At 52.1% G+C, this 16046-nt stretch overlaps 4 protein-coding genes across 4 annotated transcripts; 2 read left to right on the top strand and 2 right to left on the bottom strand.

The window, feature by feature from the left end:
* Window positions 1–1214: 1214 nt before the first annotated feature.
* Window positions 1215–1899, top strand: GMORB2_4950 (Isochorismatase family; the record flags this gene model as incomplete). Its single annotated transcript, XM_035466924.1, has 2 exons — window positions 1215–1610; window positions 1714–1899. The coding sequence occupies 2 exons, from the start codon at window positions 1215–1217 to the stop codon at window positions 1897–1899; spliced, it is 582 nt and encodes a 193-aa protein (XP_035322936.1).
* Window positions 1900–2611: 712 nt separating this feature from the next.
* GMORB2_4951 (Dyp-type peroxidase family) lies at window positions 2612–4849 on the bottom strand (the record flags this gene model as incomplete). The annotated part of the gene is made up of 9 exons (XM_035466925.1): window positions 2612–2883; window positions 2991–2997; window positions 3073–3478; window positions 3576–3686; window positions 3747–3835; window positions 3918–3936; window positions 4031–4380; window positions 4467–4692; window positions 4803–4849. The coding sequence occupies 9 exons, from the start codon at window positions 4847–4849 to the stop codon at window positions 2612–2614; spliced, it is 1527 nt and encodes a 508-aa protein (XP_035322937.1).
* A 1247-nt stretch (window positions 4850–6096) lies between these two features.
* On the top strand, window positions 6097–8304 carry GMORB2_4952 (galactose oxidase; the record flags this gene model as incomplete). The annotated part of the gene is made up of 1 exon (XM_035466926.1): window positions 6097–8304. One exon carries the CDS (start codon window positions 6097–6099, stop codon window positions 8302–8304), a length of 2208 nt encoding a protein of 735 aa, XP_035322938.1.
* A 2989-nt stretch (window positions 8305–11293) lies between these two features.
* On the bottom strand, window positions 11294–12353 carry GMORB2_4953 (uncharacterized protein; the record flags this gene model as incomplete). The annotated part of the gene is made up of 7 exons (XM_035466927.1): window positions 11294–11442; window positions 11510–11660; window positions 11791–11912; window positions 11984–11998; window positions 12071–12119; window positions 12191–12210; window positions 12314–12353. 7 exons carry the CDS (start codon window positions 12351–12353, stop codon window positions 11294–11296), a joined length of 546 nt encoding a protein of 181 aa, XP_035322939.1.
* Window positions 12354–16046: the final 3693 nt, after the last annotated feature.

Below are 16046 nucleotides of genomic sequence, written 5' to 3' on the forward strand. Positions count from 1 at the left end.
TTAATAGCTAGGTAAAGAGTGACTAGGCTATAGAAATAAGGTTAACTATATACTAGGCGATCGCTAACATTCTTAAGGCGATCGTAATAATCGTTACTTAAAACCGAATGATCGCGTTATAAGTGGAAATGCTAGTGATGAGTAAGAAAATTGTAGGGTATACGTGAAGGTCGCATAACGGGCCGTAACAATATATAAGAAATCATTACGCTTAAAGGAGGGAATGAATACGAGGAGGGTAGGGGATTCAAGCTATAAAATTTATACGGTCTAATTCTCCTTCTCTAGTTTAGCCTTTTCTTTTTCCTTACAGGGGGTCAGGCAATTACTTTTGGTAGCGACATCTGTACATGGGCGCCAAATCCTCCAACCATGAAGGACGCATGCCGTGCTTCCTGCCAGCGACAGCACACGATAACCCGTAGACGTGGATATAGTGGTCTCTGCCTACTGGCACATGCAGGGTCTATGAGTGCGTGTCTTAGTGCTTGCTTAATTGTTCAAAAGGAAAGGAGATCTATGAGGTTATCTATAGATGTGAGTGTGGCGGCAACCTCTGACTGCTTAGTCATCGATAATGCGGGCTGCCACAATGTCGCATAGATCTGAGCGATGTCGAGAAATGCTGACCAGAGCAGACCAAAGTTGCCTGCCTGCTGGCCAGTGTCTGCGAATTGCTCACGGTACAAGCCATACTACGTCCCGCTGATGCTGATCTGTATGAGGTTCAAGCTGTCGGTGGGCATCCCAGGTCGGGTCTGCAGCTAAGAGTGCGGTCAGATGGCTGGGTTCCTCGAGAAGCAGACCGTCACGTTCGCTGACGAGAACATATAGAGCAGCCGGTCGGCACATGAGAATGGGGGGTTTTCTCAACGTATCGGCTATTGACATAGATACTCCCATAAAGGTAGAGTAGTAGTCGTTACGTACAACCTCGAAACGGCTGGTGTTCTCGACTGCTCACACCCGTCGATCGGTACAGGCTCCCCCATAATTGCAGATCAATGAGAGCTCCATCAGTGCGTCAATTCTGGACGGAATCCCTCTTTCCTTACAAATCAGCCGGAGCTCCGACTGTCGGTCTATACGGCCCAATTATAAATAAGCTGCACCAGCACATCGAGTAATACGTATAGCTCCCAGCTTCCCCGTACATCCATCCGTCTCGGGCTTCCCTCCGATCGGCAAATCTTGGAAGAGAAATCGTTTCCGCCATGCCTTCCGTCGTGACTGTTCGTTCCATGCTCGGCATCGAGCCTTCAGGCGCATCGACGAGCGACAGTGTTCTCATCATCGTCGACGCCCAGAACGAATACGCCGCTGGCCGTCTTCGGGTCGCCAACGTCGACCGGTCCCGAGCAGCCAACGCGTCGCTTCTCAAGAGATACCGGGACGCCAAAGCACCAGTCGTCCATGTGATCCATGCTGCTCCTGACGGAGCCCCTATTTTCACGCCTGGAACCGACTTGGCTGCCGAATTCGACGAGCTCAAGCCTGTCGAGGGCGAATCGGTGGTAACCAAGAACTTTCCTGGCTCTTTCACCGGGACTGACTTGGAGGCCATCTTGAAAGCGACAAAGCGCGATAAGATCGTATTGACTGGGTACATGGTATGTCACGGCTCCCACCACACGGTACCAGTCCGCAAGCCGTTGCTTCTCTCGGATCTTCACCCGGACCTGCCACGGGAAACTCGGGCTGACTTGTCGCCAGGCCCACGTCTGCATCTCAACTACAGCCCGACAGGGTCATGAAAGGGGATGGGATGTTACTGTGGTGGAAGACTGTGTCGGGGATCGAGACATTCCTGGTGTCGAGGGCGACGAGTTGACGAGGACTGTTCTGTCCGAACTTTCCGACTTTTTCGCTACAGTCGTTCACAGTCGACAAATCTTTTGAACAATGAGAGCAGTGACATCGCGGGCTTCGAGTCTGACGATGGTGAGATATCCCAGACGGTCATAGACGCCGCTTGCCAGGCATCCTCGAGCCCGACACCGGCGTGGGCCACTTGAGAGTAGTACAGGGTACAGAGTTGGGAGTAGCTGCCGAAAGGCATCTAGGAAAATATCGATAAGACAGTCTATACGCTGGTAGTTCTCTCCTGTAAACTCTCGTGTTCCATATCTTGGCATGTAAAGACATGTCTGGGATGCAAATCGGTACATCTGTCCGGAAGGCTGATAGACCAGGCCTGTACGAGACTCCCATTCATCCAATGTGTCATACAATTCCAATCTCGACGTCTTGCCCCCCTCTGCAGCAATGCCGCTTTTATGGATGCCTCCTCGCGGACTACGTGGGGACACCATTTGAGCAAGACTTGACCACTTCATCTACGCAAGCACAACATCCTTGACAATTATGCTGTCATGGCGGTGACCATGACGGAGATGATGTACTGTTCATCTTGCAAAAGGTAAAGCCTTGAAAACTGACAGCTCGACGTCGAATCGGTTCACAGCTGTAATTTCACTGTCATATCTCGCAAGGTGTCTCCATGTAGACTAATCTGCACATGCATGTATCTAGATTGCACAACACCTCCAATCACTCGCCCACGCTTCCCATAGCTACGCCATCGCTATGCTACGAGGCCGATAATACCCGCTTACAACTTTGCCTTGACAGGGTAGTCAGGTGCCTCTGTGAGATAGGTATCCATGGCCTCAATCGAGGGACTGAAGAAATATTCCCCACCCCTGTGGATGACCCAGCGATCCAACTCCATCCGGTGCTCCGTAGGGTCCTTGCCGTCCGGAAGGCCAATGGATCGGGCTGGGTGGTGGTCCAGTCTCTGGCCTACAATGGCATCGATGCCTGGCCCCTCGTTACCGACAAACTTGTGCTTGCGGTCGGGGAAATGGTGGTTGCTTGCCCAGCCTGGGTAAGAGAGAGAGAAGATGATCAGTAGATATTCTGCATCGTGATGGAAAGAAGAAGAACGAGAATTAGTCCACGGTAGGGGATGAAAACCCTTGAAAACTCACGAGTAGTCTGAGAAACAGAGTTGTCCTGGTTAGCCAGAGTCCAAGGTCCGGGGTGTGTGCAGTATCAAGATTCGAGACTTACCAGGAAATTGAATCCCATCCGCACATCCGAGTTGTAGCACACAAACAACAGGCCTCTTTCCTTGGCCGGGTCCTGCATATCCGACTTCCGGGCCTCTCTTTCCTCCTGCGTAACCTCATCGCCGTAGCTGATGCCGCGACGGACGATGACGGCGTGGTCGTGGTCCAGGTCCGCCCGGGGCCTCATCTTGCGTGTGTGGGCTGCGAACGGGCACTTGTCATGCTTGTCGCGGGGCTCGTAGTCGAACTTGTTGGAAGTGTGGAGCGTCGGGTCGTCATCGTGATGCGGGTTCTCGTCGACGGGCGTACCATTGCGCCAACGGCCCATCAGGTAGGCCGCCAACTTCTCCGACGGCTTCGGATGGTCCGCGGCGAAGGGCGTCCGGTGCGCGTTGTCATCGAGCCATCTTGGAAGTCGGTTGCACGTTAGAATCAGAAGGGGAATCCATATAACATCGCCCACATCTCGGCACGTCGTCAACAGGGCTCATCCTAGGCACGTACTTGTCAAATTCCGGGACCAGTTGTTGGAGATCTCGAATGACCATGAAGCTCCCGTCTTTGGCCCATTTCGGTTGGCCCATACGATCGCCCTCGTGACCGACAAAGATCAACCTGCAAGCCTTGTCAGCCATATAGGTGTGTAGGGTGACAAGAGGAGAGTAGCAGTATCACCCTGGGTTGACAGATTTAGGCTCTTTGCCCTCGGGAGCCTTGCCATGAGGCGCCTGGTCGTCAAGACCTTTGATGATGGGCTGGCTGATCTGCATCGTTTCACGGGAATTGGTCAGTCACACAAGTCAACAGCGCTTTTCCACATCATTCGGGCATAGACATGTCACCTACCCCATCCACGAAACCGAAACTACGTGTAGAAACAGACCAACATGTCAGCATCCAGTTTGGAAGTCAAGGGAGACGCGAAGAAGAGACGTAACGCATGATGGCGTACTACTCACTGTTCACGCCCCTTGTTCACTCCATCGCGAGCCATACCCTCCCTGATCAACGGGAACGATACGATGCCGGTGTCCAGGAAGGCCTTGCTGAGCTTGTCAACCTGTTCCAGAATGTCTTCTCTGACACTAGATGTCACCAGAAGCACTCCGTCAATGAGACGTTGCCCATTTTCAGGCTTGTACCCGCGGCGAATCTCCTCGGGATCATCCCACCCTTCACCTGTGAGGTCTTCGTACATGCCCTTTTCGAAAAGGCCACCTCGGAGCTGCTTTTCGCGGAAGATCTTGGACAGTACCCTGTCTCTCTTGACCTCGCCCTGCTCCGCGGCAGTCAGGACATACTTTCCAAGCTATAGGCGGCCTAGTCAGTCTTCTATTCTCTCCTTGGAAGGACCCCAAGGTGTGGTAAGGATGGGGGTGTCAAGACTACGCTTACCTTAGACAATCCCGTAGACGAAAAGGCAATATTGAAGCCTGGCAAGGGAAGCAGCGGCGCTTTCTTTCCGTTCTTGGCCCTTTCGGCGGCAATTTTATCTTTCATTTGGCATGCATGCTCGGCCGTGGTGATTTTCGGAAGATGTGTTTTCAGCTGCTTCTTGAATTCATCGGGCTTCAGGATGTTGAAAAAGAGAAATGTCTCAAATCTCTTAGGAAGCCCAGGCCTAGTAAGAAAGCTCAGAGGTTAGCAGTAGCAGTAGCAAGGAATAGCAAGATATGTTTCTCATGCGATCGTGAGGGAACGTATCGGGAGCAGAGGGGGACGGGAACCGACCAGATGTCACCTTGAATGTTGGCTTTCCTGATGATTGAAGACGCCATGGTTCTTTACTGTTCGGTGGATAATTGAAGAAAAGGCAATGGACATCGTCACGAGAAGGCACAGGATGAGCGACTCGCTGACAATTTAACACAATCTCCTCAGTCACGTCCAGGACGGTACAAATGTTTCTGCCGTTCATATAATCACCCCAATATGACCCAGACCTAGACAATCACAAGAGAGGCGGGAAGTGGGGTCTCTCCTTCTCAGCCATCCTCACGTTATGGGGGTACTATAAGGAAACTGGAGAGGAACGAGTTTGCAGATGAGCGCATGTAGTAGTAAATCGTATCTTGTTCCTCGAAGAGGCAAGAACCTACAGAGATCGTCTTTCATATGGAGCTGAATCTCCACATGAATCGAGGAGGACAAAATACTCTGCAAGAATATGTTTCCCAGCGATGGATGTGGCTACGCCTGGCATGATTCATCGTAACCTTTGTAGATCCGAAAGATCGACGTCATGTTGGCGCCCCCTTGCCGTCCCTGCGTCGATGCGTAATATCCAATGGCGCGTATCCGATTCATCAGTGAGAATGTCCAGTGTGGAAATGAACATTGGCGAGCGGCATCCTGAGACAGCGCTTGTTATGCAACGTTGCGTCGCACTAAGGACGGAACGGAACGGGGCGTCGAACCGGGGCAAGCATCGTATGTACGTACTATTTCCATGCAGGGACGGGAGACAGCTTTGACGACGATCCCCGATCGATGTTCCTCTAAGCAGCTGTTTGAGAAAACGAATACTGTCTCGGCCTCACACAAGACTATTGAGACCAATTACGGACAGAAAACCCCGAGGTTGGGTCATGCACGGTCAATCAGGGGTTCCGAACCTGTTTCCGCCGAGACTGACTCTTGTAAGTGGGCATTCTCGTCTGCATTTGTCGTTCAGCTCATGTATCATGACGTATCGTTGCCTTTCTACACCAGGTCGGTAGACAATCGGTGATATCAGGTACCTAGATCGGCATGACGACAATGAAAAACGGTGTCAGAAAGGAGTTTCTCGGATACCCGGTGCGCCGAGGCAAGGGCGTGCCGCCTTGGCGTGCGTCTAAATACACGTACGAGGTTCATTTCCTCCTCATGCGAAGAAAGTACATGTAGGCGTCACACGACTCTTGATATTCCGCAAGATGTTCCCTGTTTAACAACGCAGAGAAGAACGGGATATATCACTTGTTTCTTCACTTCATAACATCCATCTCCTTTCTCTCTCAAACCTAAGAATCATCTCGACAACATGAAGCTCCAGTGGGTCCACTCCGCCCTGCTGGGGCTCGCCAGCGCGAACCACGCCTACTTGGAGGAAGCCATGCGCGGCGAGCGCGTCGTTTCCGGCCATGCCGTCTACGACAGACCTTCGTGGGAGCCCCAGTTCAGGGACGAGTCGCCTCCATACAAGGGGATACGCGTCACTCGCGAGGATTGGAAGATGACCTGCTCTTCCGGCCATGATTCTTGCAATGCCATGATCGACGGCTCCAACGCCACGGCATGGACCAGCGAGAAGGCGGGCGAGCACCTGGTCACCATAGACCTACAAGAGACATATTCAGTGGGTGCCCTCGTGGTGCTGCCCAAAATCAGCATCACCGGGCAGGATGGCCTGATCACCGAGCACAAGGTGTTCCTCAGCCGCGACGCCGAGAACTGGGGGGAGCCTGTCGCGTACGGCATGTGGCCCGACAGCAATCGCATGAGGATGTCTGCCTTTGAGCTGTCCCAGGCCAGGTACGTGCGCCTGGTGGCCCAGACGGCCGGTGACTCGACTGTGACCATCTCAGAGATCAACGTCTACGCCAACCTGTACAGCATCGACCAAGACCCCTCCAAGGGCGTCTGGGGACCTACCTTGGATCTTCCTGTCGTGCCGGCCGCGGGCGCCCAAGAGGGCTCAGGCCAGATTATGCTCTGGTCGTCCTGGGACGACGACCAGTTTCACTCCACCCCGGGGGGGAAGACGGCCATGGCGCTGTGGGATTTCCGTACCAACCAGGTTTCCAAGCGCGTCGTCACCGACAGCCAGCACGACATGTTCTGTCCCGGGATTGCCATCGACGGCACCGGCATGATGGTAGTGACGGGTGGCAACGACGCGGCCCAGACCAGCCTCTTCGATGCCAGGAAGAACAGCTGGGAGGCAGCCAGCACCATGAACATGGAGCGCGGCTACCAGGCCTCGGCAACGCTGTCGGACGGCCGCGTCTTTGTCATCGGAGGCTCCTGGGCTGGGGGTTCCAGCTTCGACAAGGACGGCGAGGTCTACGATCCTGCTACGCGGAGCTGGACACGGCTCCCCGGAGCCAAGGTCGAGCCCATGTACACTCGTGACATGGAGGGGCCCTGGAGAGCCGACAACCACGGCTGGCTTTTCGGGTGGACGAACCAGAGCATCTTTCAGGCCGGTCCCAGCCTCGCCATGAACTGGTACTCTGTCGACGGTGAGGGCGATGTCCTGCCCGCCGGTGAGCGCGAGGGCGGTGAGGACTCCATGTCCGGAAACGCCGTCATGTTTGACGCCGTCGCTGGTAAGATCCTCACCATGGGAGGCTCCCCAGACTACGACAAGTCCGACGCCAACGGCTACGCCCACGTCATCACCCTGGGCGAGTTCGGCGATGAGCCCGTGGTGGAGCGGGCCGGCGAGAACGGTGAGATGACGGTGCCCCGCGTCTTCCACACCTCTGCAGTGCTCCCGGATGGGACGGTCTTCATCGTCGGCGGACAGACGTTCGGACAGGCCTTCAACGAGGAAGGTGTGCAGTTCGTCCCCGAGCTGTACGACCCCAGAACCAACAGGTTCTCCCCTCTGCAGAGGAACAACATCATCCGCGTCTACCACTCCCTGTCCATCCTCATCCCTGACGGGAGGGTCCTCACGGGGGGCGGCGGTCTCTGCGGAAACTGCTCTGCCAACCACTACGACGCGCAGATCTACACTCCCGCCTATCTTCTCAACCACGACGGCTCGCTGCGTGACCGTCCGGAATTCACTTCGGAGATTCCGGACGAGGTTGAGGTCGGCAGCGTGCTGCAGTTCAACGCCTCGGACAGGATCCGTGAGGCGGCACTTATCCGCATCTCCTCCACCACGCACACCGTCAATACGGACCAGCGCCGCGTTCCCCTCGACGTCGTGCCCAGCAGGGACAGCGAGTACGAGTTCCAGGCTGAGCTCCCGGAGTCCTCTGGGGTCCTCATCCCAGGATGGTGGATGCTGTTCATCATCGACGACAAGGGGACACCCAGCGTGGCTGAGATGCTCATGGTCAAGATAGAGGACGGCGCCGACAGCACATCTCACGGCCATGCGCCGCTCCGAGTTGACCAGCAAGAAGAAGAATGTGAGCACGAACAGAACCACCTGTCCTTCGGTAGCGTCTACCAGTGGATGCGACGAACATGGAAGCCAACATCATTCTTTACGCAGATTCTCCGTCGAGGCTAGAGCTGGAACTGGTGAGATGAGAGGTTGCATTGCCGCCAACTGAGGGGTAGCTTGAAGAGGCTTCTCCATGATGATGAAATACGGCTCGACACTGAAACGACTACCATGTTAGAACCCCGCAAGAGAAGACGTTTCAGTGGAAGGTGGATGACATAGTTTCTCCCAAGTCACTTACGTATCATCATTCTCAATACTACACGGTGCACCTTGCTATAATAATACATGTAACCAGGATCAAACATCTTCGGCTCCGGTGGCTGTGTCCACTCGTATGTAGTTGAATTTGTGGGTCCACTCTCCCGATTTGTCGGCAACGGCGCCGGCACGCTCCGTAGTCGGCGGGAATTGATGCCCCTCCCCCTTATGCTAGACATGCAGGTGCTCAGAGCGGATCTATATCAGACAAGAACGTAGTAGTTTATATCTTTCTAACGAGCCCGAATACGTGGGTTATAATCACGAATTATCTCAAAGCATCAGTTCATAACTAGAGTAGTGATGAGTACCATATATATTTAGATCAGTGATTTGCGCCAAATGTAAGTAAATTGTATCCTACTTTCTATATATATCTGATATATAAAGATTACCTTGAAGTAGGATTCGATAATACACGAAACTATAGAAGTCCCTAGTAGTACTATTGAGAAGGGAACTAGTCTAGACAGATCTTAAAGAAAGGTAACCAAACACTCGGTGGCTATAGCCGTCCTCGTGGTCAATAGCAGCAACCCGAGCGTACTTTCTATAAGTTGTAGAGAGGGTAGAGAGGTGAACATTGGCACTGCCACCGGTAGTAGTCAATTCATTGATGTAAAAAGAGTTGACGCCGATAGTAGTTTAGTCCGACAGGTTATTGGCTGCCTTTTTGTACATCAAGGGAGGGATGGCGATGAGGGAACAGTTGAGCACAGCAGAACACCCCACTTGTACTTATTTCTCCTAGACAGTGTCCTGGAGCAAAGACTGCAGACTATTTTCATTGCCATTGCAGAACTCGGTCGGTGTCGGCAAGACGGTAGATGGCGTACTCCGTACATGTACGAGTACATGGGATGGTGGTGCACCGCCAAGACGCTCTTTTTTTTTAAGCCCACATGTACGGAGAACAATTGGTAGATTACCGTCACCCCGGTCTCGGTAATACGATCTCCACGGTGTTTAAGAAGGAAAAGAAAAAAAAGAAAAAAAAAAGGAACCTACGAGTTACACGCAAGCAATTGTGACCCGGGAAAGTTTGGACCAATGCGCTCCCATTATTTTGTAATTTCTGTAGCGTCCACGGAGCACGGCAGTTATAATTCCTCCGAACTCGGTCTGAACCGAACACACGCAACGGGCCTCGGAAATAATTTCGGGAATTGAAACAGTGATGCAGTAATTTCTTCTTCTCCTCTTCAATCTGCTACGCCAGCCGAGTTGATGACGCGCCAAGGGTGTGCACCGACCTGAAGTCTCGGAATGGTCCCTGCATGCACACTTGCGTCTTTGAAGCACTAGCTCACTCTGATAGTATCAATGTCCCAGCTCTGCAGTGGCATCGAAGCTCCATGCCACCCGCTGTGCCCGCAGAGCGGCAGGCGATGCACCGATCAGGCTGGGAGGGGAAGCTGGGGACCGCGGGCACAGAGCAATCTGCAGAATGCCGTCGGTCATATCCATCAGTCCTCTTCTATCTGAAAAATCTCGAGCGCATCACGGAGTAATATAGGAAATCGATCGAGCGGAAAGGTTTATAGGTTGACAAAGAGCTACAAGCATCTTGACCATCTTTACTAGGCCATTATCGTGGCTTTTCAACTGAGTGGCATGGAAGGGTCTATAACGTGCGTTGAATATTACAGCAATTACGAGTAAAACAAGAGTATCGGGTATTCTTAGCATACGATTAATGACAACTTCAAGAGAACTTATCTCAAGATCAAGACTTTGCAATCCATGACTCTATACTGGCCAATGGCGTTTGGAGACAAAACAATTAGGCAGGGGGGGACTTCATGCTCCTATAATCAATGCGTCATAGTAAGACTACAGGAAACTCACCGTTTCTTACCTTTTGCATCTCCGATTGACCCCCTCCCTCTCTTCTATCTTTCGTCCTTCCATCCATGATTGCTCCTCCTCCAGGTTCAAGCATAGAAGAGAGAGGTGAAATTATAAGAGAGAGAGAACAGCAGATCCAGAACAATGTGCAGTCGTCGTCTTTCAGCTCTCACCCACTCCAAAGTGAGCGGAGGAGGGGGAAGAAGACCTGCATCAGGTCGTCCTCTCGATACACGCACACCAAAACGCACAAACATGACATCTCGTCTTCTGTTCGTGTTTAGATCCTGACCCATGACAGGTATCAACGCAATTCATCTCGTCCTGACTACCAAATTGTGACCCAAGCTACACCGCATCACACCACACCCCAATCCCTTGCTGCGCCTCTCACATCCATTTCACTCGCCCTCTCTTCGTCTCTCTCTTTATCTCTCAACGTAGCTTATCTTAACCGCAGGTGTAAGGAGAGTTCGACTGTTCCTCTCTCGCGAACATGCAGATGCAGGAAAAGATAGTTGAGATGTTATAGGGGAAAAGATGCCGGGGGGGGTGGGGGGTGAAATCAAATGGAAGAACAAATGATAGTTGGAAAAAAAAAAAGGTCAAAATCAACAGAACCCCTCAATTTTTTCAATAGGGATTCGCGGCCGTAAAAACTTTTTTTTTTGAAAGACACCCTTGCGTGTGTGTGAGTGTGAGTGTGAGTGTGAGTGTGTGTGTTGGGGGAAAAAATAAACAGTGTTTCGTTGTGTGTTTCGCAGAAAGAAACAGGGGGGAAAATTTCAAGGCACACAACAGCGTCAAGGTATGAGATAACTTGACAGAGAAAAGAAATGGTGTGTCATCGTCGTGGGTATCATGAGCTGCCACGCCCAACTCTCCCGTCCAGACTTTCTCTCCTAGGACAGAGTGATCCAACCATTGAGTCGTTCCAGAGGCAACCTTAGTTGTTGGGGCACTGCGACTGGACGTGTCCGCCCTGCTGGCACTTGTAGCAGATCTTCTCGCCGCCAGACGACTCCTTGGGGCAGTCGCGCGAGTAGTGGCCCGACTCGCCGCAGTTATAACACTTCATGCCGTTGACGCACTCGCCTATGTATGAGATCAATCTGTCAGCCTATCTGTTCAAGTCAAGAGCTTCCTAGAGATCACGACTTACGGGACATATGGCCGTAGCCACCGCACGAGTAGCAGGTCTTGCCGGAGGCACCGTTGAAGCCACCGGCACCATAGCCACCGGCACCGCCACCAGCACCGCCAGCGTATCCGGAGCGCTGGCAGTTGCGGGCAATGTGACCGACCTCGCCGCACTGTTTTTGTACCCACGTATGTCAGTACACCACTTCCTATCTCTCTCTCTCCCTCCCTCTCTGTCTCTCTATCAAGCTTGATCCAGAGCTTGTGGACTCTGTAATCAAGTGGGAGAGGGGCATCACAAACCTTGTAGCACTCGGTGGCCTGGCCGGAGCCTCCGCTAAGAGGACAGTCGCGCGAGATGTGGCCGGCCTGGCCGCATTTGTAGCAGGCCTTGTTGTCCTTGGGGGGCTCGGGGCAGTCACGGCCTATCACTGGTTTAGTATTGCAGTCTCGTTAGGGGAGGCGGGGGGAGGGTATGTCGGTTGTGCGGACTCACTCATGTGACCGGGTCCTATTTGTCACGACTGTCAGTATGCTTAATCGAGTCGATGGGTATCTAGACAGAGTAGATGGATGTGCTTACCTCCGCAGTTGTAGCACTTAGCAGCGGGCTTCTGAGGGCAGTCGCGAGCCTAGTATATGAATGTTAGAAGAGGGGATCGCAGGACGACGGATGTGAGACAAGCAGTCGGTGTCAAAGTACCTGGTGGTCGGTGTTGCCGCCTGGTAAACACACAATCATGGTCAGCAAACTGATTTCATCGGAGTAAAAACCCCCCCCCCCCCTTCGCCAAGTGAGGGGGAGGTTGTCGGAAGAAAAACTTACAGGTGTAGCAGGCGCGAGCAGTGGGGGCAGGGTACTCCATTGTGAAAAGCTGGAACTTCCGATCAAGCCTATATCAGGAGAGAAGAAAGGGTCAGCACGACCACAGTCATCGCTGGAAAAATCTTGACATCGTTGGCGGGGAGGCATCTTGGGCGAGAGGGAGGGGATGTCACTGATGGATCGAAACGGTCGTCTCGCAGCTCGCGGGCTGTCGGTCGAAAGGTGGGGGAGGGGGAGAAATGAGGGAAGGAAGACGGAAGGGTGTCGTTACTCACGATGTGGGATATGTAGTAAAAGGTTGACGAAAAAAAAAAATCGAGTGCGAAGACGGTCAAGATCTGGAAGATGATGTTTTTTTTTTTTTTTGGGGGGGGGGGGGGGGGGATGAAGAGGTGAAAAAGGGAAAGATCTGGGGCTCTGGAGGATTTTTTTTCCTGTCTATTTTTTTCTTCGGCGTTGAGCGTTTGGTTTTAGTTGGCGGAGATGGTGGCGGCCAAGGCAAGCTGCAGGTTTTAGCGTACTTTATTATTATTTTTCCTCTACTTCTACCAATCTTTGCCTCCTACTGATCAAAACCAAACGCACTAGTTTTTTTTTTTTTCAACATTCTATCATTTAATTTATTTTACTCGTTATTTAGTTTTTCCATCTCTTCTCTGCCCCTCTCTTCTGTGGCGGAAGCCCCGAAGCAGCCTACGACAGTACTTGAAATCTTATTGTGTGGCGAAGCTTTTTGGGGGTGGTGTGTGTTGTGTGTCTAACTCTACCGATGACCCTTCGTACAACGCATATGTAATGCGTATACTCCGTACAGATAGGTCTGTGGTTGAACGTCTGATAAATTGTTTGGAAGGGAATAGAGACAGTTTATCTACAAGCTTGCATAGGAGATAAGGGGTCATGTTGATGCCCCCAAGTGTAAGTCACGTGGGTCCCGGAAATGATTCTTTTCCGGAAGCACAGCATGGGCAAACTGTGGCTTAGCGCCACCCACCCAACCTAGCTGCATTCAATATTTGGGGTCCTCAGAGCCCACCAACGCCTGATGATTCTAAACCTGGCGAGGGAGCTTTCTTCCCTGGTCATGTTCCGAGAGGTGATTCTGCCTACATGTTTTTCCGGCGGCGTATTATGATTCCGGATAACACGAGAGTGAATTACTGATCGCAGGCCTGAAACACGGTCCTTGGATGGTTTTCTCGATTTTTCCCTCCAGAACAGACAATAGTTTTGGCGGGGGCCGTTGGGGAGCAAACGTCTTCAAAAGCGGCCGGTTATGAGCATTCTAAACGCTGTTTGGTACATTGGGCCCTAGCATGATCGAGTCCGGTGACGATGTTAGAGAAATCTTCTCGCCTTCTTCTCTGTGCCATCCGCAAGAACCTGTCACTACACGCAACATGCGGGAAAGCAACATTGCTTCCCAGTCACCAGCATTCAACCCCATGTCTTTCTCCCTGCAAAAAAGGGGGACCGACCCTCACCTCTTCAGCCACAAGCGGGGGTGGGGCACACAGTTTTTTCAGGGACCTGTAACTTTTAGTCATTCTGCTACAGGGCCTTTAGCCCCGGTCGGAATTCCGTCTAGACTAATGTGTGAATCAAATCGCACACAAGAGGCTTCTTCAATCCTTGACATTGATGTTATTCGCGCCCGTAGTCTCTCGTTTGTTTTGCATGCCATCGCCTCTGGAGAGAATATATGAATCGGATCAACGGTACCGACCGGAACCGTAAAACGTGATCTACTGCCTACTACTTGCTACCTCTCACGTTGCGTAGCATCAAGCTGTAGATGGGAAGACGATTGTTTCCGGTCTAACCAGAGTGAACGCATGCTGGTTTCAAGATGGTCCGAATGGTATTGAGGAGGATATCACAGGCATGATGTAGAGCTAAGAACCGCACAAAAAATATAGTAGTTGTGGCACCCAGGGTTGTATGACTAACCAGCCAGAGGCTGTTGCCACGCTCACATCTGTAAATAGCCTCATAGATAGGTTTTCTTCCTTGATAATGAATCAGGCAACCAAAGGTAAATACTTACTACATAGGACGTACCAGTAGGTAGAGACCACACTGTAATCAAGTCTACGGGTCATCGTGTGTTGTCGCTGGCAGGAAACACACGGTGATAGCTGTAGGGTAAGGAAAAGTTTTCTGATGACGCAGCTCTCTGGTTTGTTCCTGCCTCGAGAAGTGACCTAAGAATCTAGGCGTATTACAGGGCAAGCTTATCGTCACTATCCCCATCTTCCCTCCACTTCTATTTCATGCTCGTACACTCGTACATATATACATCGCCGCAGATGTGAATTAGATGCCTTCTCCCCCCCCCCCCCCCCCCTAGTCTTGATCATTCTTCTCCAAACATTACACGACTTCCACACAGAAGCGGTCGACAGGCTCTTTCGATTCGGTCTTCACTCTCAATGAACCCAACCGAATTACGAACGAGACCCGAAGAACAGGACAGAAGTGTGGCAGTAATAAAGAATCAGTTGGATATGTCGCTCCATCGACAACCACTTGCTGCTAAGTCAGACCCAGGACTGGCCAGCATATGTCTCACCCCACCGGGCTGTTCGACACCCTCGGGTGGGGCAATGGCTAATAATATTCATCGAAAACCCGGTCTGACTAGCAGCTGCCACTGACAGGTCTTCTTCACTGGAGTAGCCATACACGAGTTAGCGACGACGTAAGAGCAGATGAGTGATTTTATGTATAAGAAAAAGCATGAGCGGGAAAATGCTTTCGAGCTGCAAGCAACTGGAACGAGGAGACGCCACCGCCGACTGACCACTTGTCAAGGTCAACACTAAAACGCCTTCCGATAGTATGACGGGATGGCAAGGACCCATATCCCCCCACCCACACAGAGCGTTGGAAGAAGAAAATAAACCCATGCGTATGGTAATAGGGGTTTGTCGTCGTCAGTCGTTTGTGATACTTGGTGGTGGGGCGGCAGGTCAAATGTACTAGTGTCCCCGAGACCAAGGACCCGGGCCGTATTACACCCATCCATCGCTACCCACTTGCACTATGCATGTCTGCACCTCCCACTGGATTGGACGGATGTGTCGTAGAACAATGCTTGTCAAATTTAGACAGGGATGTCGAGAGATGACGTGTCTGATCCGGCCCGGCCCTTGTTCGACCCCTCTTGCTCGCCAACGATCCAAAGGGGGAGGCACAGCAGGAGAGTGGGGGAGACAAGGGGTTGAGTGAGAGAAGAAAAAAGAGCTAGGGGTGCACAACGAGCTCTAAGCTGGAGATGGGGCAATGCACTCCGGCATCCGCGAGAAGGACCGTGCGCTGGCGGCACATGGATGTCACCTGTCATCTCTTCTTCGCGATTTAACGAGAGTAGAACCCAGCCGTGCATTCTGCTCGGCTCCGCTGACCACTACCCGTGGCTTGAACAGAAGGGTACTCCTGCGTACCCACACTTGATAGAGACTACCTTTGAAGCCCGGAACTTGCGAAAACACGCGGGAAGCTAAGAATCTTGCATTCCATTCAATGAGAGGCAAGCGATAAGTCAACAGAGTTGGCCGACTCCCCTACTCGTACATGTAGCCAGGGGGGGGGGGGTGTGGGGGAATCGCTAGATACCCTCGGTCTATTGGTGAATCGATGGCCAAAACACACAGAACCGGGACCAGAAGATGGCAACAAGAAGAAGACATGGGCAAAAGTGCAAATTTGTCACACCATCAAGCCATGTAGC

Source organism: Geosmithia morbida (genome assembly GCF_012550715.1).
Source record: "Geosmithia morbida isolate 1262 chromosome Unknown scaffold_3, whole genome shotgun sequence".
Lineage (NCBI taxonomy): Eukaryota > Fungi > Ascomycota > Sordariomycetes > Hypocreales > Bionectriaceae > Geosmithia > Geosmithia morbida.